Source organism: Seriola aureovittata, chromosome 14 (assembly GCF_021018895.1).
Source record: "Seriola aureovittata isolate HTS-2021-v1 ecotype China chromosome 14, ASM2101889v1, whole genome shotgun sequence".
Classification (NCBI taxonomy): Eukaryota; Metazoa; Chordata; class Actinopteri; order Carangiformes; family Carangidae; genus Seriola; species Seriola aureovittata.
Window position 1 is genome coordinate 11,138,001 of NC_079377.1, and position 23,539 is coordinate 11,161,539.

At 40.9% G+C, this 23,539-nt stretch overlaps 1 protein-coding gene and 1 long non-coding RNA gene across 4 annotated transcripts in view; one reads left to right on the plus strand and one right to left on the minus strand.

Moving 5' to 3' along the window:
• The window catches only part of adgrb3 (adhesion G protein-coupled receptor B3), a 113,069-nt gene extending 105,167 nt beyond the window's left edge, over window positions 1-7,902 (minus strand). Inside the window, exons 1-2 of one of the 3 annotated variants that reach the window (XM_056394648.1) lie at window positions 7,147-7,902; window positions 4,688-5,456 (exon numbers count right to left, since the gene is read on the minus strand). In XM_056394648.1, coding sequence (XP_056250623.1) covers window positions 4,688-5,441 — 754 coding nt within the window. In that variant the 5' untranslated portion in view covers window positions 5,442-5,456; window positions 7,147-7,902. The remainder of the gene's footprint in view (window positions 1-4,687; window positions 5,457-7,146) is intronic. The other 2 variants (XM_056394649.1, XM_056394650.1) reach the window with 2 other exon arrangements.
• LOC130180961 (uncharacterized) overlaps window positions 1-22,985 on the plus strand; it is a 67,431-nt gene extending 44,446 nt beyond the window's left edge. Inside the window, exons 3-4 of the long non-coding RNA XR_008829498.1 lie at window positions 20,504-20,718; window positions 22,608-22,985. This is a non-coding gene — a long non-coding RNA (uncharacterized LOC130180961). The remainder of the gene's footprint in view (window positions 1-20,503; window positions 20,719-22,607) is intronic.
• The last annotated feature ends 554 nt before the right edge of the window (window positions 22,986-23,539 follow it).

The window sequence follows — 23,539 nt, forward strand, 5'->3', positions numbered from 1 at the left end:
CTCATTTGCTTCCAGACTCCACTGTCTTCTCCTACAAATCACAGTCTTGCAGATCCTGAAGTATTTTCTGGTATAATATTAACCTCATTTCAGCATTTTTCTTTTCTCTGTTTTTCACAAAACATGACAAGAACTGACCCAAAGCTGTGTAATTGATTACAGCATAAAACTTAATCATGCCACACTCTGCATCACCCCCCTTTTTCTTTTTCTTTTTTTTTTCTAGAATAGGCAAAATTTAATATGCAGTTCATGGACAAAGAAGATGGCTGGCACTTTCACGCTGATTCTTCAGGGTCCTACAGTCTATCACGCTCTTTGTGTTGACCTTGTCATTCCCTAACAACTTTCTTTAGCATTTCCACAGCTGCCTCAGGAGGTTTAATACAGAAGAATGAACACAGAGGGCATAGCTCAAATACTGTTTCTAACAATCCAAGAGCTCAACATGGAATCAGTGTTTACAGCGGGCTAAAATACTTATAAGGTGGAATAATTTAGCCCAGGATTTTAGGAGTAACTGGGACATGGGATAGTCAAGATATTTGCTATAGCTTAAGACAAACAATGCATGCCTAAGATAAAACAAACAGATTCTGTGCTGTTGAGCTGAGCTCTCTCCTTCACTGAATTGGAACTAAAATGGCCTCCAAGTGTACTGAACAATGGGGGTGAGCATAATGCAGTGTGACTACTGAGTGACTTGACTGAGATCCAAAGTGAATAAAAGGCCTCACTATGTGAGGCAGCAAGGCTGAGCTGCTGCAGTGCTCAGGACTTTGGCGGGTGACAGTGCATTAGAACGCTTCACACACATTTCATTTGCCAATAAAATCCTATTGCCATTTTCCACATGGCACAAGGTCTGCATCGTCACAAGCCGTGATGATCAAATAAGCATCTGCAAATGCTCAAATAAGCATCTGCATTTAGTCTTAAGGTGGAATTGTTTCTGAGATGATATGAAAATTGCTGCAGTAGAGAAATGTGAAAATTTCTTTCCCTCCATGTCAGTTTTGTGGTCGTTAACTTTAATCACCCATGATAAACAAAGCTAAAGAATCCAAATGAAGACCTGATATATTTTATACATATTGCATAGTGCATGTAAGAGTCAAATCAATGTTCATAAGTGTGAACAATTTTCTCTCAAGTGAAAAACAAAGGATCAGGACTCAAATCTGGGATGTCATAGTCGTTTCTAACCTACTTCTTGTACTAACAATGAATTTAGAGGCCCACTTTGTGGACTCATAAAATATTTATTTGAATGTTTTACATATTTATGAGCTTCAGTTCTTTTGTGGCATTATCGGGTTTGAAACAAATTATAAACCCTAATCTCCAGAAGGCATCTTACTGTCACTGCCACATTTATCATCTTTTTTTCCCACTATTACCCATAAGTCGGTGACAACACAGAAATAGAAAGTGGGGGTATAGAGGTGGGCCCGGTTATACGAAATATCTGACAGAATCAAAATGATGTTTGGAAGAAGAAGCCTAGATTGTATGAGACAGCTTTCTTATAGTGGTGAGGAATCTTGACACGAGTGTCGCGGTTCGAGGACCTTGGAAGATGTGCAACAAAGCACATTCCTCTCAAACAATGAGACTCCTTGACCCTGATCCTTGAAAACTGGAAAATTCCAACCAAACGGAACAAAGAATGAGACGCCGTTCGTTAGCCAAGGGCAGAGTAGAGTGCCACAAAACAAGACAATGCCTCATCATGTTTATTTCCTACAGCCAAGTGCTATTTGTGGATGTTTTGAACAGTACAATGTGGAATTTGCAGGATTTTAAGCTTGTAGACATGTAAACACCAGCATCTGCACAAGTCTGGACAGGGAAAGGGCAGATGGCTGGGTGAGCACATGCACTAAAAAATCCGGTTCTACTTGCTATTTGGCTACTGAATGCCTCTTTGTGATCTTGATACATCTTGCTAAATATCAAAATAAATATTGCACCAGGCAAATTTCAATTAATGACAATATAGAGAATCTGTAAAAGATTTTCATTTTTCATTTATCTGCTCCCAAGAACACCAGGACATCAGAGCTATTCAGTCGCTACTCATTCACTTATGGGCAACTCAGAGTAAACAGCCTACTTGATTTTGCATGTGTGGGATGTGGGAAGAAACCCACATGAACATAGAACACACATGCACAAAAAGAGGAAAAAAACAGACAGACAGAGAAATAAATCTGTCTTCCTGTGAGTGCCACTGTGCCATTGTGCTGCCTCCTTTTACAACTTTTATTCATGAAACGGGAGAATGTGATAAAAATAAAACTGCATAAATGAGTCATCCAAGGAGTACATCTGTTTAGGATTTCATCGTGTCACTGTGGTTTTTTAAATTGCCAGAGCATCAAGGAATGCGGTCGGTCCATTGTCTGCATAATCACCTTAAATAGTTAAGAGCTTTAACCTGCACAGTGTTGCTTCCCTCCGTCTGCGCGAGACACTGGAGGGGCATTTCAGTGGCATGGCTGGAGTATACAACCTCCAGCCTTGCTTTTCTTTGATGTGCTCTGAAGCCATCCTCTACCAGGAACTGAGAAGATCAAAGACAAGCGATTTTATCAAATGGAGCCCTTGTCGACTGTTTGTAATGCTTTATTCTTCATCAGGAACACCCACTCTGTCACCATGATGCCACAGGAGACACAGTGCTCTTTTAAACCCAGTGGTGATCTCCCCGTTATCCAGATGAAAACGGATTTATTCAAACCTCCTATCAACTGACCCTATAAATAGAAGCTTGTGGAAAATCTTCAGAGGGGGGGGGGGTGAAAAGAAAAAAAAAATAAGCTGTGCTCTTAAGCTGTTATTAACATGCTGATAGAAAAATGTCAAATGTTGTTTTGGAGCAGAGACTTTTCTGTGAAAATAAGCGTAATGCTTCCTGGTAAAAATTTATGATTAGAACATAAGATTCGCTAAATGATTAAATTATCTGAAAAAATACACAGCTGAGTCATACTTCCTGATGTTACTGCACATGCTAGTTGACTGCAGGGTTAGTTGGAATAGTAATTTGCATCAGAAACTGTATGCATTATTGCTTAAAGGCTCTAGTGGAAGGGTAGGTGAATGATACTCAAAATGGGTTTGTCATCCAACATGATGGAGGCTAGCCATTTATTAAATCATGTGAAAATTTGGAGCATGAGTAACTCCTACAAAAGCATAGACCTTAGGCGTAGTCGGATCTAGGTCTAACATTTCTACAAGAGAAAAGTGTGTATGAGTGAGTTTGGAAAAAAGAAAAAAACATGCCTCAAAATGGGATGGAGCATGTAGCAGCACTCAGCAGGAGTCAACCAAACAGCTGAACTACTGCAATCGATGCTCACCTGTTCTCCATGATTAGAAAACTGCCACCTGTTCTCCAAGGTGCTATTATAGCAAGTGTTGTTTTGGTAAGTGCCACAAGGGAGATTGCTCCATAACATTCCAGCTATCATTATTTTTACCCCCCCCCCAAAGAAAAAAATTCTAAAGGTTGACTCATTATTTTTGGTTCAGTGTGCCGTGATGAATGTCCCTCTTTTATGTCTCACGGTAAACGGCACCTCACCTCTGAAGTGTGTAGCATATTCCTCTGGGGGTTTTCTTTCTGCTATCTGTTAAACTGCAAGCAGCTATGTGTCAAGAAGTGCTCCCATTGTAATTCAAAGAGCTACACAAATGTGTTAACTAAAGAAGCCCCCCACCTCAACCCCCCCCCCCCGCCACCCGCTGACACTAATGAACAGAATCATTATGACCTTATCATAACCGTTTACTATTAAATGTTCATTAAGCTGTCTACCTGTGAATGTGTGTGGATGTATGAAAGTGTTTTATGTATGCCTTCATGCACATGTGTGACTATCAGCTGCGAGTCTACTGATAGTGCCATTTTTTTTTCCTGTAAGCTCTTGACTATATGTTAATTATTGCTCAGTTCCAACATACAGTGAAAACACGTTGCATTGCTCTATGGCAACACTGGACAAGTAGCATCTCTATAGAACAGAACAGCTTCGAAAACACTTAATACTCTTTTATTCAGCGATTTTAAGTCTAAACATGTTTAATTGTTAGTTTCTGCAGATTTGATCTTAAATCTTATCCATTGCATGAGCAATGTGATCCAGTCTGACACTGCTGCATCCATGATCCCAGTCGCTCCATGTGACATAGATGCCAATACCAACCGAGGGGATGTGTCCATATTGACCACTGTTGGTCGTTGTATGGATGACACTGACATAAATGTATAAACACACACAAAAAAAAATTGTCTTTGGATTCGCAGCCATTTTAACTCTGTGCTGATGTGTACAAAAAACAGCCATTTTAAATTCACAGCAATGATAGTGCATTTTGAACTCAATCCAACCAAATGAAAGACCCCCCTATAAGGTGGTTTGGGTTTGTGCTGGTGTGGTCTTTACTGCACCCAACTTGTTCTTGAAGTTGACACATTTCTGAGCCAACTGCGGTCTAGATATCTATGTGTGCTCTTTGTTTCATGGGCCATCACACTTCAAACATGCAATAAGGGCAGAGAAGGGAGTGATTGACGTGCACATTTGACTGACATGATTACCATCTTATCTACGCATACAGTAGTCCAATAAGTCTACATCTATTTCAGCATGAAAGAGGAAGGTGACAGGATACTTACCTTCTTTAGGAGGCCGTTTCACTTCTGCACTGAGATTGCAGACCTGCCCAGCTTGTAGTTGGGGAGACAAGCAACCCTCCGTTTGTGGATTTAAAGGTAAAACCACGTTGTTGAGCATGAGCATACTCTCTGATTCTCCATCGCCTAAATGCTGAGGACATGTGCATTTCGTGTACACGATCCCACATGTCTCCACTGTCCCTTTCTCTAATTTCAGGCAGTTTTCCAGCCATGTACAAAGCACTTGACACCCAAACTGGCTAGGGCTCGCCTTATTCAACACCAAAAACTCCACAGTGGACTTCTCCTCCTCATCCAGCTTCTGTGGCGTCAATCCGTTATAATCATAAGGGAAAACTCTCCGTAGTTGAACAAAATTCTTGTCATACAGCAAAAATACATAAATATTCTTCGAATCGCACAGGTACACTATAGACTCGTTGACTTTCAGCAATTCATTGATCTTTTCGTGCGAGTAATGGTCAAACTGATAAGCAAGCAAAGAATATTCAGAGCAGCTCAAGTCTCGCTTGTATAGCTTCAGGTAGATGCTGTATTTGGTAGGGTCTGGGTTCTCCAGCGTCCATGTACAGTTTGTATAGTTCTTAGGAAACATTTCAGTCACCGAATATGATCCATAAATGACCCCCTTGACCAGAGTGGAACACCAATAATCTTGGGCACCAGTTAATCCAAACATAACCAGAAGATAGGTGGAAAATATATAAATCAACAGGTTTCGAACAGCCTTCATCCTATGTCATTTGGCCTGCAAGGAGAGATGGGAGAGAATTACACAAAGGAACGTTAAAGCAGAGGACACAGGGAACATGATAGATGATCTCTATCGGGCCTGACTGATGTGCTTCACACATTTCTTATCACGTCCTACTATGAAAATGGAAAAAAAAAAATGACACTTTAACCTCAGCAACGTGTCTTTTGCATCCCCATCCTGCCTCCTTCATTACTATACTTTGTGCAAACATTGCCACCTTGTGGTGGCTTCAGCCATTTCTTATTTATTTATTTACTGTGTTGGAGGGGGGGGGGCGATGGGGGGTGGGGGGGGTCCAATAATGTGAGTCATTTAGACATTATTAATTGGGTCGTATTTGGTATGGCACGATCCCTGGAGATATTCAAATAGGCTGTAGCTATTTAGAAGATCTGACATCAGAAGACAAACAGTGAAAGTATTATCCAAGTCAGTGCAGTTTCTCAACGAGCTGTGGGATGCAACTGCTCATTTTACGCAGTAACCAGGTTCCTTTTTTTTTTTTTTTCCTCCCCCCCCCCAAGTCAAGCTGCTTTCTTCGGGGTTTAGTCTGTTTCCTCACACGACACTTAAATAAATATGAAGAAGATAAATTCACAGACAGAAAAAACATGTCTCTCTGCGCCTGGTCACTATGGTTTCTCTCCTGCTGCGCGCTTTCGGTCCACTACACGACCTGCATGTCTCCCAAATTCAGGGCTTGACATATTTGACAATGCAATTTGATAAAGAGCCTGTGTGTGTGTGTGTGTGTGTGTGTGTCTGAGTGTGTATCTCTGTGTGCGTTTTGAGCTTGCATGCGCGCACGCGTGCCTAACTGTGTTTGTGTGTTCGCGTGTGTGTCTGTGAGAGAGAGAGAGGTAGAGAGAGAGCGAGAGAGAGAATGCAATGCGATGTCCTGATTGCTTTAATCCTACAGGCAATGCAGCTGTGAGCAGTGTCACAGCAGAACGTGCATGTGTGCGTGTGTGTCTCAAACTGTGTGTGCATGTGTGCGTGTGTTTGCGTGTGTGTGTGTGTGTAGGCGTTGAAATCCCAAGTAGGCTACAGATACCAGTCCAGAGTCTAGAGAATAGATAAATTTGCACTTATGTCTCCAACTTCTTCCTTTTGAATGACAAAACCTGCCCGTCACACTACATTAGGATAATGTATGTGTTACATAAGGATTTGTGGGGAAGCAGCGTGGAGTGAAATCAGCTTTTGGTCGCGATAAATGTTGCCACATCCTTCCGCAAGATTCATGGCCAAGGCTACACGAAAAATCAGTATTCTGGAGACGAGAAATCGCTCGTCAGGAGACGCTGATTTTATTGCCTCGGCTTCTAAGAGCAATTTCGTCTCCAGAGGAAATCTGAATATAGAGACACGGGCTACATCTCATGCAGTGTCAGTTCGGCGCTCGGCACTTTAAAGTGATTTTTGCCTCTTAAGAGAGAGATCAGCTCTTAAAAATCATCTGTTAAGCACTCAGGACTAATGCGAGCGGATGAGAGCTCCAAAGCCATCGTGTTGAATAGACAGGACATGTATGTAACAGGAGGAGGCTAAACTTTAACTGACAGATGACACATGAAAATGAGATTTTCAGCTGCTTCACGGCTTCATGCAATAATAATAATAATAATAATAACAACAATAATAAAAATATAAATAATAATAATAATAATGATGATCTTACCTTACACTGCGGAAGCTATGGCTATTTTTCCAACATACTTGACCACATCCTTTATAAATAAATTCTGCAGCCCTCCAGTGAATCAATACTCCCCATTCCCGACAATAGAAGTCCGGTGCAACAAGATGCTTCAATGGATGAAAATAAAATGCGTTACACTCCGGTCTGCCCGCTCATATCCCCCCCGTCTTCTTCTTCTTCTGGGTTTTTCCCATCAAAACGGAGCGCAACAACACACGACAGCCACCGAGAAAGAAAGAGCGAGGGAGAGAGAGAGAGGGAAAGAGAGAGAAAGAGAGAGAGAGAAAGAGAGAGAGGGGGAGACAGACCGAGAGAGACGAGAGAGAGAGATAGAGAGAGAGAAAGAAAGAAATTCTTGGAGTGATGAAAAGAAGAGAGCAATTTTTAACAGTATTACCATAAATTAATTCGGCAGACTCCACGTCTCTATTTCCCCACTGATATGTTTTCTCCGGCAAGTCGCGCGCCCCCCGCCCCCCCTCTGGCTGAAAAAAAGGGGGGAGAAAAAAAAGGATCCGTGGTGGGTGGATGTGAGATGTTGGGGGCTAGTGAGTTACAACAGAGAGAGAAATAGACGCGCTTTGCTTGGTGCTTGCGGAGCTCCAGGAGCAGGCTGCAATATCACGTCACACACTCTGCCGCTAAGATAAAGCACGTACGTACGCTTCTTACTGCCGCTGCGTCTGGCACCACCACCACTTTCTTCCCTACCCTCCTCCTCCTCCTTCTCCTCCTCCCTATTTTCTCTCTCTCTCTCTCTCTCTCTCTCTCGCTCTCTCATACAGCCTCCCCTTAATTCGAGTCAAAAGGGTTCCCCCCCCTGAACTGGACCCTCTCAGTTGTGCTCAGACAACGCCGCGCTTCGCTGCTGCAGCGTTCTCCAAAACAGGAATCGTATTTTATGGACTTTTTTTGTTTTGTTTTTTGTTTTTTTTTCATGAGTGCATGAGAATAACATGATTTCAAATGCAACCTGCGCGCTCTATCAGCAGGACCTGACAGCTGGCTGGTGTGTTTGGTCATTTTTCCCCCTTCTGTCCCGATGGGTTGGATGGGTGACCGCCTTCATGCTGTATGGTGGAAGAACGTATGGGGCAACTTGTGTTCTCTTTGGAAAGTTGCTCCGGGTACAGGTGCAACTCAGAACTGCTGGGTTTTTTTTTTTTACCCCCTTTGCCATCTTTCCAGACATGTGTGCTCTTAGGGGGATGCTAATAGCCTATGTCTAGCCCACAGTGCATTATTTTTCAGGTAAGAATAAAGGTGTTCATGAGCTAGGCTACTTGACAAATAAAGGAACTCTTAAAGGAACCATGAGCTTGAATGTTTTATTCCTACTTTCCAATGCCTTACGGTTAAGCCACATTCTGAGAGGCAATTAAATCCAATAGAAGCTCCTAGGTTCAGCAGTTGGTCACTGACAATGCAGCATCAGTGGCTCTGCAGTCGCACTCAGTGTCTATTGAATGAATTCATGGGAATAATGGAACTATAGTGGACATGTGGACGCGGCGGTACAGGCGTCTGCTCATCACATTGGTCTCATGTGAGGAAGGAGTTTTGTTCTCATAGGTGGATCTTTTCTTATCAGGTTCAAACAAAGCACAAGATTAATCCAATCTTCATATGCATTACAAAAAAGTTCATGAATGAGAAATGAATGTGCACGACCTTCGTGCATGTCAGAGCTCAGTTAATTTGTGTATTTGGAATTATTTGCATATCCAAAAAGGGGGGGGGGGGGTTATTAGATTGGGTTGTGTGGTTATGAGCAGTTCTTCTCCAGGACAATTTTAACAACTTTCTTTTTCTTTTTTTGTTTCTTGGAGGGTTGGGTCAGCCCACTCTAATCATTTTGCTGTGCACAGTTAACATTCATTAGCCTGGCCGTCTCTTTCAGGCTTCGACTGAATGTGTTCCATCTGAGCAGATGCTGCATGAAGAGCCTAATTGTTTATTTATTTCCAGGAAGTTTCAGTGTGAAGTGTTTGTCAGGCAGTCTTCCCAAAGAATGCTCCAGAACTACACACAGAGTACCAGCCACAGCAGTGTGAGAATCTGAAAGAACTTGTTTGTACCCCCACCCCTCCCAACATCCTGTACCATGCAGTGTTTACAACATTGTTAATCTGTTGCCAGACTTATAAAGGAGATTGGAGTCATTCAGCCCGGTTGGTTGCCGTGGCCTGTGACTGCGGTCGCTTTCTAATTCCAGTCTTCCCCAGGCAGCCAGTGGAACATCAGGGGTGACCTCGAGCCAGCCCACTTTCCGTGGCCATAATGAAGACTTTGGCGTTTAGGGAGCTGTTGGCTCAATACGCTAAGAGGTGGAAGAAATTCATGCAAAGCCTTATTGAACAATGAAAACAGAATAAGTATCTCTCCACTGACTCATTGGAAGGCCAATTGCCAAGCATCAGGAATGCTGCCATCGCTCTCCCCTGCAAGGACATTTCCTGAGTCCAGATGACGCCTTGCATCTTTGGTTATTCTGCAACCAGGAGAGAAGATGAAATTAATGAAGGGATCTTTGGTTCCATGTAGTCAAAGTTGAGCAAAATATTATGACATGACTAGGAAGTCAGATCTAGAGGGGGAATAGTGTGCGTCATTGTGGAACTACAATGATAATGTGATATCTCCTGTAAAAGATTTATTCTTTGCAATTGTTTGAAAATTTAAAATGAATAAATAAACAACATAAATAACACTGTTTGGGCCTGTGTTGTAGTGAAATTGTTTGGTAGAGACAGCTACATTTTGCATTATGTTCAAGTGAAAGGAATGTCAAATAGCGTTGTGTACAATAGCTGGGGCAGGAAATATATATTTATGAACATGTACCTTGATAAAGCCTTTTAGATTTTCTGAAATATCTTGGTATTGCATTGGGTTCGAACTTACTAATAGCACACACAGCAAATCAATTTAGCCTCTGCTAGCATCTCTAAAACATTTGTGATCTTTCTCATCTCATAGCAGCAGCAGAATCTGTCATATTATTCTGTCAACGCAAGAATCTGTTTGAGAACATGGATTTTGAATTATTCATGACCTCGCATAAAGAAAAGCCCCATTATCACCTGCTCCTGTTTGGATGTGTGTTTGCATGGCTGAGCCTGGATTCCTGCATAAGTGTGTGTGTGTGTGTGCATGTGCGTGTGAGCGCCGAATAGTTCGTCTGTTTGATATAATGGCTGTTTTACAGCAGGCATGTCCATTATGAAATCTCATGCGATAAACATCAGTCTATTGATCATGTGATAAACATCAGTTTATTGATGTAAACCAGCCTTATGAATCATTATAATGTGACTGCTTTAAGGATATATGAACTATCACTCTCATAGAAAAATTATGGGTTTTCATTGTACCTACCAGTGCATACAGTACAGGCATGCAGACACACACACACACACACACATCTGCAGACACGGGGAAATTCTCCAGACGCCGGTGAAATGTATTCAGACTTTCAGCTCAACTCACTCACCACCAGGTAGTCCATATGTTACATTTGTCTGAGCACAGTGATAATGGGCTCCTCCCTGTAGGAATCTCAGTTGGATGACTTATTGGTAAACCCCAATGAGCACGACTGAGGGAAGTTTTTCTTGAAATGCTGGATTCTTTTTTGTGTCCTCCTGTGCTGTTGTGGAATAAGTTATTACACCATTTGTCATTACAGAAGTTATATATTTCTTTAATGGTCAGATCTGGAAGAGTTTTCTCCTCTCTTTACAACTGCGCTGCTACTTTTTCTCCAGCAAACTGCCATGCAGACGTGGTGCATCTGCCTTTGCCCTCTGCAGGATATAGATTCATGCATATAGATTCTTGTGTAGTAAAAGATGTTGCCCTTCTGTTTGTAGCCACACTGGCAGCACAGCTCTAGGGTTGGCAGTGTTGGTCTGTCGGTTGGTCTGCCAATGAATTATTTCGACAAACATAGGACGGACTGCAGTGAAATTTAGAACGGATATTCATGGTCCCCAGAAGATGAGTCCTCATCACTTTAGTGACTTTCATCTACCGATGGTTTGGCACAAAAATCTGGACCGACATTTGTTTTCCCTAAACGATGACTCATAATGACTTCGGTTACTTTTCCTCTTGTGCCACCTTGAGGCTGACATTTGTGGATTTGAGTGAAATACTTCAAGACCTATCGGATGGATTACCATGAAATTTGATGCGCACATTTATATTTTCCTCAGGATGAATTTTAATCACGTTAGTGATCCCCTGACTTTTCATCTAATGCCATGATTTAGTCAAAATTTCACTCTGTTCAGTACTTTGATCATACAGCTTTATGATCAAACTCCTGCTAATCTATTGACATTCCCATCAGCCTCTGCTGTACAGTGTTTGTAGCATTAATTAGCAAATTTTAGCATGCTAATAGGCAGAGCTAAGATTCTGAACATGGTAAACATTATACTTGCTAAACCTCAGCATGTTAGCATTGCCATTGATAGCAGGCTTTTAGCATTGCTGATCCTAAGTACAGCTTAGTCTTTTTAAATATTACTTTTGAACCTTTGTAAAGCGGCTCTTTGTCTTGCAGTTTCATATAAAAAAAAAAACCAATAATCTCCCAGGAAGAACTCCCAGTTCTCATACTATTTAGAGCAACATGATTAAATAAGGAAACAGTAACCTACCCTGGGACATGAAAAGAGGTGCATAATCACTTGTGAAAATGTCTAGACACACTGTGAGACCAGGGTTATCCACAAACACTTCTGTTGAGTTTGACTTCATTAACACGTTCACAAACTATTTGCATTATGGATTCATGCTTACAGTAATGTTCTTCATGCGTCATGTCTACTGGATGTCACTATCAGTGTATACAGGCTTGTGTCTTATGGTTCGATGCAATCGTTACACTAATGATGTACCGCTCTATTAACAAATTAAAGTATGGGCACTTTCCTTGCATCCCTTCAAGGGCTGTTTTCCCATTTTTCTTCATATTTAATTAAAAAATGTTGCAGAAATTGCAGAGTGCTGGAGATGAGGTTAAGTGCTGAGGGCAGTTCTTGCACTTCTTCTCGTATGGCAATCATAAACACTTCAAGTGAGTGCAAAGGGAAATGTATGTTAACTGTATGAGATAATCAATGTCTGTCAAAAAGATGCATAGTTGAGGCTCTTTGAAGATATACTGCTCATGCAATCGATGTATCAAGATGACTTCCCATGAGCCTTTTGGCTCCTGAGCACACATGATCCTTGTTAGTCAATATCAGTGCATTATTAACCAAATGTAGACATTATAGCAACCTAATTTGAATACAATGAAATAAACTGTTGTTCTGTCAAATACAATGCAGAGGGCAGACATTAATACTGTTATTCTCTTCATTCTCCCTCACAAGCTACAAAAGTGTAAATAACACTACACATATTTGCATTTATTGTCACATAGAGTGAGAAATTCTCTCTCTGAGCCCCTCTAGTAAACAAAAGTGCCATAAAAAGAGTCCTTTATCATCTGAAATTTGTCACAAGGAGATAATCATGTACAACTAAATAACATATTCACTTGTCATTTATCAGTGAATCAAGGTTCCAGAGGTCCACTTCTATCAAAATTTGGATGTGTATGAAACATTAAACAGCCACGAAACATTAAAATTTAAATGTACTTCATTATTTTATAAGTAAAAAGGTATTTCAAATGTTTTCACAGACTCTGTGCTGCCTTAATTGCTGAGACGTGCTCCTCCAACTTAAACCCCACTTTATATTTAAACTTAGAATAACCTTGCTTGATTAATGAGGTGAAATCTATGGTGTACTGACATAGTGCTCTCTGATACAACACAGTAAGAACAGTCTGGAAACATTTCTGCTTCGAGACATTAGGCCAAGGTCTGTGTCATGTGGTGTTTCCAGTCTAAATGTACTGTATCTGTTCTTCTGACCCCGCAGCGTCTCCGCAGCAATCAGGGAAATCTCAAAGTTAGTTAATCAACAGTGCAAAAATGCTTTATAGAGATGATATGATCTCTTCTTTTAAGAACAGCTGACTGTACTGCTTTTAACCCTTGCTGCTGCTTGTTGTCAGGTGGAAGAGCTAAAAGAAATGATGAACCTTGAACTTGACTAAAATACTTGAGTGTGGCTTTAATAGAAGAGATGAGTCTATTTAGGATATGAAAATCAAAGACATGGAGCTACTGTGTAGGGATGAAATAAACACACAGTGCTTCTCCGTTAAGGCTTTATGGAAGGGTGGCTCGACTGTTTGGATGGCTGGGTTTTGGGGACTAGATCTAACTGTGTGTTGCCTGATTAATAGTTGACAACACAAGACAGTGTGTCTATTGATAACAGTCTGCCAACAGTGGAGCATGTAGGGTAAAGATGATCAGGCTTAAAATGAGTCCGGTTGCTCCAACAGTGTGGATGCTGTCTTTAATTAATCATCAATCAAACAACTTTTAAGTACACAGTTGAGCAGGCAGTCGCCCGCGCAGTGTTCTGTATTTGAATTAGCAAAGCCTCTAAAGCTTGGATGTCTTCCTCACAATCACAGGGAAACTTATGGTGACTTGCCTCAGCAGTTTGACATATTTCTGGAAGAGGCAGGATGTTCGGATCACAAATCCTGGTTGTTCAAAAATAAATACACTCCAGCTACCAGGACACAATCATGAGAACGAGATTCGCAGACCAAGACATGCACCAACATACCACTTTGCCACTTGCAGGTTTTCTATGATGACAGGGCTGGAAGAAAATGGATGGGCTCAGGAGTCTGTGATGATGTCATTGTCATTTTATTTTTATGGACACACACTGGCACTGTTGAGTCTTGGGATTTAGTGTTGTTTTGATCATTTTATTTTATTTTTTTAGCATTTATTGATGAAGAATGCGCATCATAATATGCATAATTATCAACAAATTCCCATCATAGCACTTTATTGGGACTTGTATCAGCGGCTGCTATCTCAAAAAGCCACAAACAAGGCAATCAAACATCAACAGTACTGAATAATCCCCATGATGACAGGCGTGTTTTCTGTCAGCGTCTTTCATTACTTTTCCTCCCAGGTCTTTTTGATGTTAAATATACCAGTCTGCTGTCTACTCAAAGGAATTTGCTATTCGCATTTCTCCTCTTAGAAATGATGCTGACATCCACCGAACCGGACCAAATCTCTCAGCCACGCTGTTACTTGTTTACCATATGGCTCGGTATAAATATTAATAAATTCACTTTCATTTTTTATACATGTGTAAGAAACCGGGCATCATTTTGGATGATTCTCAAGCGGATGAATACATTGAGTAGAAATCAAATGCGAGGAAACCTGTTTGTGAGCTCTGCAGCCGCTTGCTGGGCAGCCTTATTGGGACAAGACACCGCTGAGCTTAAACAGCCACAATTTCTTCAACTGGAATGTTTCATTCAGGCCAAAAAATAAAGAAAGAAAGAAAGAAATAATAATGTAGGGACTGTCATGCATGTGTGACCTAAACTATGCCAGTCTGGTGTATGCAGCGCTGCTTTACATTCCACTCACACTGCTATTTGCCTTTTCCATGCCTGGGTTTAGAACTGAATTTAAATCAAGGTATTTTTCCCCAGCAGTGTTCCTGTTTTTTTTTTTTTTTTTTTTTTTTTTTTTTTTGTCAGAGACAATACTGCACTGCATGAATCCTCAGGGCCTTTATCCGTTTCCTTTGAATGTGGTTCCAACCACCAGGCCTTAGACTCCCACCCCCTTCCCACCCTCTTCTGACTATGTAAATATTCCATGAGCCGCTGCCCCGACACTGTGGATTGACAAGCATTCCTGACTTGAAAACTTCATTTTTAACAGCTGGTTTGGATGACAGACTTAAACCTATAGTGCCTGTGCATTATTCTACAAAGTGACACAGCCTTCCTCAGTCATTGATGACACGTGCCAACTAATGTGGATCAGCCCATGAATTCCTTTGTTATAGGTGTTAAAATTCCAACAGGTAAATTAAGAAAAGATCATTCTACAGGCAGGTTTTTCTTTTTTTCCTTTACAGTATAGCAAAGAAAATATGGCTGACTGATAGCATATCAGTGTGATTCATTCAGTACAAAAAGGCAAGAAAATTATGCTGACAAAGGGCTCTGGAAATAGCCCTGCAGCAGTCACGATACAGAGCTGTGTCCTTGTTAATCAAGGAGATCATAGGTCACCTTGGCAATTATCAATCCTGAATGCACACAATAACAAACTATCTTTCCGACAAATCACCTGCCACATTTTCATTTTCCTGTCTATAATTTATTTTGCCCTGTGATGAAGAAGTGAGGGGGTGGGATAGAAAAACTGGACAATCTTGAAGATGCCTGCGTAAGAGCTGCTTAGTCATTAATAACAGAGATGAATATGAATTAACCCCATAATTTTGTCATCGGCGTTGGCATACTCCATTGTCTTCTATAGTCAATCAATCATGAACCATGAATCTACGTCACCTTCATTTTTAAGCCCTGATCTGCTCCACGTCTGTAAAATTATTAACTTCAGATCTCGAGTATTATGCGACTGATCTGAATCAGGCGTAGTTAAGGATTTATTGATGATCTTACTTTGTTTCCACAAACCTTTCATCACACTCTTTTACTGGAAATCAGATCCTGGTGAGTCTTTTACGATTCAAATGCTCAGATGCTCACGCACTGCACTCACTGCCTTGTGAGAATGGCTCACACAGTAAAACTGACATTCCCTTAAGCTGTACTGAATGCATTGCCGAATGTCACACAGGACTTTTTTTTTTTCATCATAAGCACCATTTCCTCAATCATCCTGTACAGTCATATTTTCTTTGTACTATTCTACGTGAAGCATAATTCTTCCTATGAAAAGCCTCATACACTATTTGCTCTATCTACTGTAGCTTTTGTAGCTCCGTGGACAACTCAGAGATACAGCTAATTAAAATTTCTATGATAAAATAATTAGCCTCCCCGGCAGACAATGGAGAATGAAATTCTTTCGTAATCACTCAAATGAACTGATAAGAAACTTCTCAAGCATCTTGCAATTTGCTGCCGACAGGACAACCACTAATTCACACTGGCTTATATGATTTTCTTTTTTAAACCAACTGCACAGCGTCCTTCACCTGGGTGCTCATATGCCAGTGGGTGAATATGCACATTGTGTTTATTCACACTATAAGTTACATAAAGTTAAAATGGCAGGCTTTTATTTTTACCAAACAGGGAAATAATTTCAGAGCAACATGAACCAAACAACAGTAGGAAATACAATTGCAACTGACCATTCACTCCTCATCCTGTGCATTTGGCCAAGGTACCAGTATCAGACAATGTTGGCAGGGTGTAAACTGAGCTACCAAAGTTATCCTGAACTGTGAGAGCATTCAGGACCAACTTCTGCACATTGGATGTGCTGGTTGTGAATGGAGAGCTATAATCATGATGTCATGTCCGGGTATGAATCTGTTCCATTAGCTTCTGTAACTTGTTGCAATTTCTCGTTCAGCATTTCTTTCATCTGTCAAAAATTCAACAGCAGTTGAAACTTTCATGATTTTAATTTGAACTTGTTAAATAGAAATTATTTGTAAGTTTTGCTATTGCTACATAGCCAACATTAGCATTAACAGCTGTTCACTTACCAGTCCGGATGAAATGTTGTAAGTTCAGCGTCAAACTTCATTCCTTTACTCACCAAGAGCTGTCTCCAATGGTGGAAAGTGTTAACTTTAAGTTAGCATGCTAACCGGCTAGGCCCCGGGCAGTCTCGTCACTTTCTGATCGCGACTCTTTGTAGCCTCCAATTTGCCCTGAAGACATAGCGCAGCTCAGATGGCGTATTATAAGGTAACGTTGGCCAAAGCTCTTGTAAAGCGACAATCATCATCACCCGCTCGCAGCAAGAGACCACGTTCGTCAACAGAGAAAACTTTCATATAGCCCCTTTAAAGCCAATAAAAACATGATTAGGCCCAGACAACCATGTTAGTTGTAAAAAAAAAAAAAAAAAAAAAAACTATCATAAAGAATAAACACCATCATCTCTGTCTATATAAAGAGAACCGCATAGCATACTGTTGAGAAAGGCTCTACTCTAAGGCTGAATTTTTAGTTGTTAGTGTTATAACATGTGACAATGGGAAAGTGAACAAGGTCTTCTTGCTTTTGGAAGAGAACCTAATGTCAGGGTTTTTCTTTGGCACTCTATGGGCCATTTTTCTGAAGGTGTAAGCCAGTTAACCCGACATACAAACAACTGCAGCTCACAGTATGTTAGAGCAGTCAAACACAGTGTTTTACCCATTCCTTACATTTTTATTTTTGTGTTTTTGGTTTTCCACAGGCAAAAAAAAAAAAAAAAACACACCAACCAAACTCTGAAATACAGACTATCGCTGTAGTTCCCCATGCAGACCTGCTGGACCTAGTTATGGTTTCTAAATTATGATTGGACAATCATTGTTCAGAGGAGGGCTTCAGTGAATGGTCAATTATAGCTGCAAGTAATGTCTATAGAAAGGGGCAAATTAGGAAAACTGTCAGAAAATGAATGTTGTTCCATTGTAAGGTACAACAAGAGCTTGAATTATAATACAGTCCCCCTTTCCTCTAGCATCTCTTTGACAATGTTCCTCGTGTGATTTTGAGAAATTAATTGTGTGTATTGTACGTGGTCAGTATTGACTGCTGCTCAGCACACATAATATGAGTGTCCAATCAGTAAATTGACCAGTGATCTGTCTGCTCTCAGAGCAGGTTTACAGACAACTGCTTGTCTTGGGCAGTTTGCGTTCCCAGGGAACAGTAGCCTCAGAATCAATCGCCTGATTCATTAAAAAAAAAAAAAAAGTAGACAGTGTAAAGCAAACATATTTCATTTGAATTCCTTTAGTTTCCTCCGATGTGTAATGACATCTGTATTCAGTATTTTACCAAGAAAAATAAGGGCACCTCAATCAATATTGAGTGTTCTACTTACATTTTGATTGGGGCATACACTTTGATTTATTAATCTGTGTAAGATGTCTCTTTCCTTTTTTCATTCTTGCTTCCTTATTTTTTTTTTTTTTTAAACCATGACCTTGAGTATATGGTTGGTGATTTGGATTCTGCAGTGGCTCTGCTGAATAATAAAGATTAATGCTCAGAGATTATACTCTTGCCATGGTGAATGAGGCACATGAGAGAATACTGAAATGCAGACGGATCGTGCATAGGGCTGTAACTGATCTGATGCTTTTATGTTAAGTAGTAGACAAGCATTAAACAATGCACGGTTACAAGACGGGGTGAATGAGCAAATTGCAGACAAGATGTTTCCTTCATTACACTAATTGTGATTGCAATAGTAGTGTACACAGTTTGAATAAATTGTCCACTTAACTGTTTCACAGTTTTGCTTTGACTAATGCTGCCGGTCTGAGATTGTACATAAAGAAATTTGGTTTGCAAATGCATCAAACAATATATCTGCTCACGCCATAACATGCCACTAATAATATAGCTCTCACATTTCCTTGTTTTGCTCTGGTAAATTCAAACATCCCAACTGTTTACAGTCATTTTTTTTTTTTTTTTACACCAGGGAGATGTATCATAATCGTCATCCTGTACTGCATTACACAATTAGTGCTTTGGAGTCCACCTTGTCTGAGGAGCAATTGCCTGGATAAACCTGTCCACTGTAATGAGGCTGGCTGAAAACTGCCTGCACCACTGGTTTCCTGCATCTCAGCTGTCCCTTGTGATATCCATCTCCTGAGTCTGGTCTGGCTTGTCAATCTGAGCTGGAGGGAGACTCTGCCTCCGCTGATCACATCTGCCCAGAGAGCTGCTTTCAACAGCATGAATGGCCATGGTAAACTGTGCCTCTGTCATCACAAACCAGACAGTCCATTTAAATCGCACCACACAACTTTGCAGACAATTTCCTGCACCAGCATTTAAATTATAGTAACTAGTTGAACATATATATGCTGCATCAGAGTGGGTAAGTGAGTTCTGACAGATTTAGGACTTAAAAGTAATTAGATTTAGAATGTATTAAAATGTATTTTCTAATATGAATAGTAATAATACAATCCTCAGTATTACATTTTTACAGGCCCACTCCTGCTCAAATTATTGTTTGTGCACTACCTTAGTTTATTAAATCCGTAATAATATCTAGCACAATTCACTCACCTTGCAATATTGAGCGGGACCTGTCAGAGTGTGTCCATCCCAGGAGATGAGTAACAGTGAGACAGCTGAGCTTCTGAATGCCAAAAAAGTGAGATGCAAAAGTAATTTCCATTAAAGTAAAAATCCACTTTAAATCATAGTTTATATTACTGCTATAAACTTGGACAGTGAAATCCAGACTTGTGTCGAAGACCATATTTCCTCTAAAAAACATGAAAGCCAGCCAATACTTCAATTTGTCATCAAAGCAAAACTGTCCATGTCTGTCCCATTAACACTGAATAAGAGTCAGTATCCATGGTGACGTTCAAGGGAGAGAGATATTCCCTAGTTGAGCATTGCTATGAAATTAAGCTCATTAATGTGTAGAGGCTACAGGAAATATCCCCATGAGTCCGCAAAGTCACCTCCTGGTTGATGGAGCAGCTTGCATCTCTCCATGACATCACTGATTAGTTGGTGTGTTGGTTTTGACCTTTGCAAAACAATAATCCATGCTCATAAGTATGTATTTATTGCTTTGCAGTGAAATCTTAAGAATAACATAGGGGGGTTTCTGGGCAGATTATGACTTAATGATGACCTGTCAGCCTCCGTCCTTTGATCATCTTGACGTATTCACAAGAAATGAACTGAGGTGAAGATGAAAAGTGTTGTTTTATGTCCAAAAAAACAAAAAGCAAAAAACATTGGCTGAACATTGAGCTTAAAATGGGGAAAGTGATTGGATGGCTTGTAAGGAGTATATAACACTGCAGGTGTCAGCCCCGGCCCACAAAGCCCACCAGATATTCTCAATGGAGCTGATGAGCCCTGAAAAAACCATCAGGGTACCTCCCTGTGTGGAGGGGAGGCCACCTGTGGTATCCTACAGATGTGCAGGATACCACCCCCACCCCACCCCCCTTCCAGTGAGTAGTGGGATATATTAATGGGGTAATCTCTGGTGTACATCTCCGAGGGAGCTGGTGAGGAACACCACTACGAAGTCCTATTCTTTCCTCTTGGGGCCTGCGCAGGTGTGCTAATACGATATCAGAGCTGTCTGAAGCACTTATACTACACACCGATGACTAGCGGGATGAATTAGAAGGCTCCCTCCTCTCTCTTTAATGACAAGCCCTCCTCTCCATTTCTCAGCTCTCCAATCATGCAGACAACTTGCCACGGCTCTACTCCAGCCAGGTCCCCAGCATGAAGATGACCCATCAGTCTGCCGCGTGTTACATGAGCCAATCTGCTGGGATGATAAATGATAACCAGGAGCTCGGTGCTGCTGGCCCTGTCAGAGGAGATTTCGGATGGGAAGGATGATGGGGTTGCCACACCGAAGCGTGGCGCGGGGCTCACAGCAGGTATGGAGCACAGGATCTAGTGCCACCAATTAATGTTTGTCTTAGTTCACCCCCAGATAACCAGAGCACACTATACACCATGTGGGCAAAGCGCTGCCCCCGACAAATTAACAGCTCAGCAAATGTGCGGTGCTCCTGGGAGCGTAAGGAAAGCTGCAAGGTATTAGAAGAATATGAAAATACCAAACAGCAACAATTAGTCTGATGCACCTTTGGGAAAGAACTTTGAGCAACAAACAAAACTAGAGAGAAATTTCTGCTCTTTTTCACTGGTTTTAAATTGGAATGAAAATTGCAGATTCCTCTGATGAATAAGAGATAACCCTTCAAATCAGTCAAATGTTAATCAAGATGAGACACAACCCACCTCAAAATAAAAAATAATAACAAAAGCTCCTCAACAGTAGAATTAATTAGAGCATGACAGCATCCTGAAATCTCACAGAGGACCTTTTTTTTTTTTTTTTTCATCTTTCTTTTTGTCAGTCTGCTCGACATTCCTCCTGCCCTCTGCCATGTCTGCATCACTACAGCAGGTCTGTGTGTAAATAGCTGCCATCTGGAAATCACTTTAACAGCAGAGGGTGCCAAAGCTTTTCAGTTTTACATTGCCCAGGCACACTGAATCTCCCTGCTTTTAATAAGCTCCCAGTTTGGGAACAAGATTATGTTTCTATTTCTCGATTTAAAGGAATACAATTTGCTCAGGCGAACCAATTGAACTCACTTAATAGGGGAGGTGGGGAGGGGGCTTAAGGTGAAAGCGAAAACCTATTGGAGCCTCCTTAAGACATCATTGTCAAATGAACCGTCTACACAACATTACATAATCCCTGTTAGCTGCTCTCTATCAGCATATTACACTAGTTTCACTCCCAGGTGCTTTTTAAGGCTGATTTACCAGTCTTCTGTCTACTTTGTTGGATTTTTTTTTTTTGTTCTTCTGGAGCTGGGATATCTCCAATATGGACTAAATTGTAACATGATACAGATAATTGGGTTTACCGCACTGCTGTCTGTCTTTTCTTTGTTATTTCTTTGCCATTCCAACTAATTCTACTGCAATATTTTAATGAGGAAAAGCCCACGGCTGCACATACAAGGGGCACCTGTAATGCAGCCATTATCACACAGCATCTATTTCTGATAATTAGTGCTCACTTAGGAAGCAACAGTTACCGTGCTAACACAACCGTGTCAAGCGCTGTTCAGATTATAGCCTATCCCATTAAGCAAACTTTTGTTCTTCAAATTGAGCTGTTGTGAAAAAAAAAAACAAAAAAAAAAACACACACACTCTTCCATGACACTGCAGTGAAGTGAATTGAGTTACTACTGTACACGCTACCTGTTCTCTGTGTGCATATGACCCACGAGTGAATCCCTCTCACCATCTGTTATGAGAGAGCGAGAGAGGGAAACAGAGAGAGAGCAAGACGTGACAGAATATAAAATATGTTTTGAGTGTGTGGAAGTAATTGAACAAAACCAGCTTGTGTTTTTTTTTTTTTTTTCTGTTGGTGGTGTTGTTGTTGTTGTCTATGATAGCGCAAGGTTATGCCATATTTTCTCTCACATAGAAATTCCATGGTGCTAATTACTTGTTTTGAGGTCATCACAATGCCACACTGCTTCCGCATCTGTTCACATCTTATTTGTTTTCACAGTGCTGCAGCTCAGGTAAGTAACATTATCTCCCGATAGTGCATCCTATCGTTTGGCTGACTGTAACTTAACTCTGTCGCTTGGGACAAGCATCTCTCTGACATTCAAACCACAGGGACCCCCAATATGTTAGCAGCGTGAATACCGTACATGCACCATGAAAGTGCAGAGAGAGATGTATGGCAGCGTAATCTGAAGATTGTCTCCGAAATCTTTACTTTCAGGTGCCAAATGAGCCTTGCGAAGCAGAAGGCTGGCCGGCGCTGCAAGTGACAGATGTCTGATATGTTTGGCATGGATTAGCTAAAAGCTTATTTCTGCACCTTCTCTGTCACCGGAGCTCAGACTCCTCAGACAATTCACCAGTTTCCAGATCATGTGCAGGCTGTGAAGCATCCAGGCAACAGAAATGCAAGGTTGTCCAACTTGTGCATCTGCCCTTTAAAAAATTAAAAAAAATAAAGCCAGTCAACCAATCACCTTTCAAGGTCAAATCATTTGCAATAGTGTGAGATCTTTCTTGAACAATTTCTGTTTTCTAATGATAAATCGATTGTATGATAGTGAAAATATAAAAAAACACCTGTCAAACACAGACCCATGATTTCCACCCAGTCTCTTCTTTGTATGTCACTAATATCAAGGAAGGCCAGATTATTCATTTTATCAGTGAAATGAGCCTGTGGTAGGACATAACAGTGTAAATATTAGCGTTTGACCAATTTATTTTTTCACAGCAAAGTCAAAAGTGGACTGATAAATCCCTTTCCACTAATGCAGAGTAAAAAGCTCTATCCACCTCACATAATGTTCCATCCAGCATCGCCCACAGTGATGGCCAGTCAAATTGGATTAAGCTGAGGTGGCTTGGGGCTTCTCTGCAGCTGCTGCCGTTTGATATGGGGTTTAGGTGTGCTGCAAGTGTTAACTTGGCTAGACTTAAAAGACTTGCAGAGACACATTAATATTTTATATGAAACTACAGACTATGATGCCAATGAGTCACTGGCCTTAAAAACAAAAAAGGGAACATTATAATATGTGACGATTATGAAGTCCTACAGTGTCTTTCTGTCACCTCAGGACATTCATTTCAATTCAGTGTGTTTTTATGACTCATTAGTGCAGGTGTCAGTGCTAAACTTTTATCTATAGA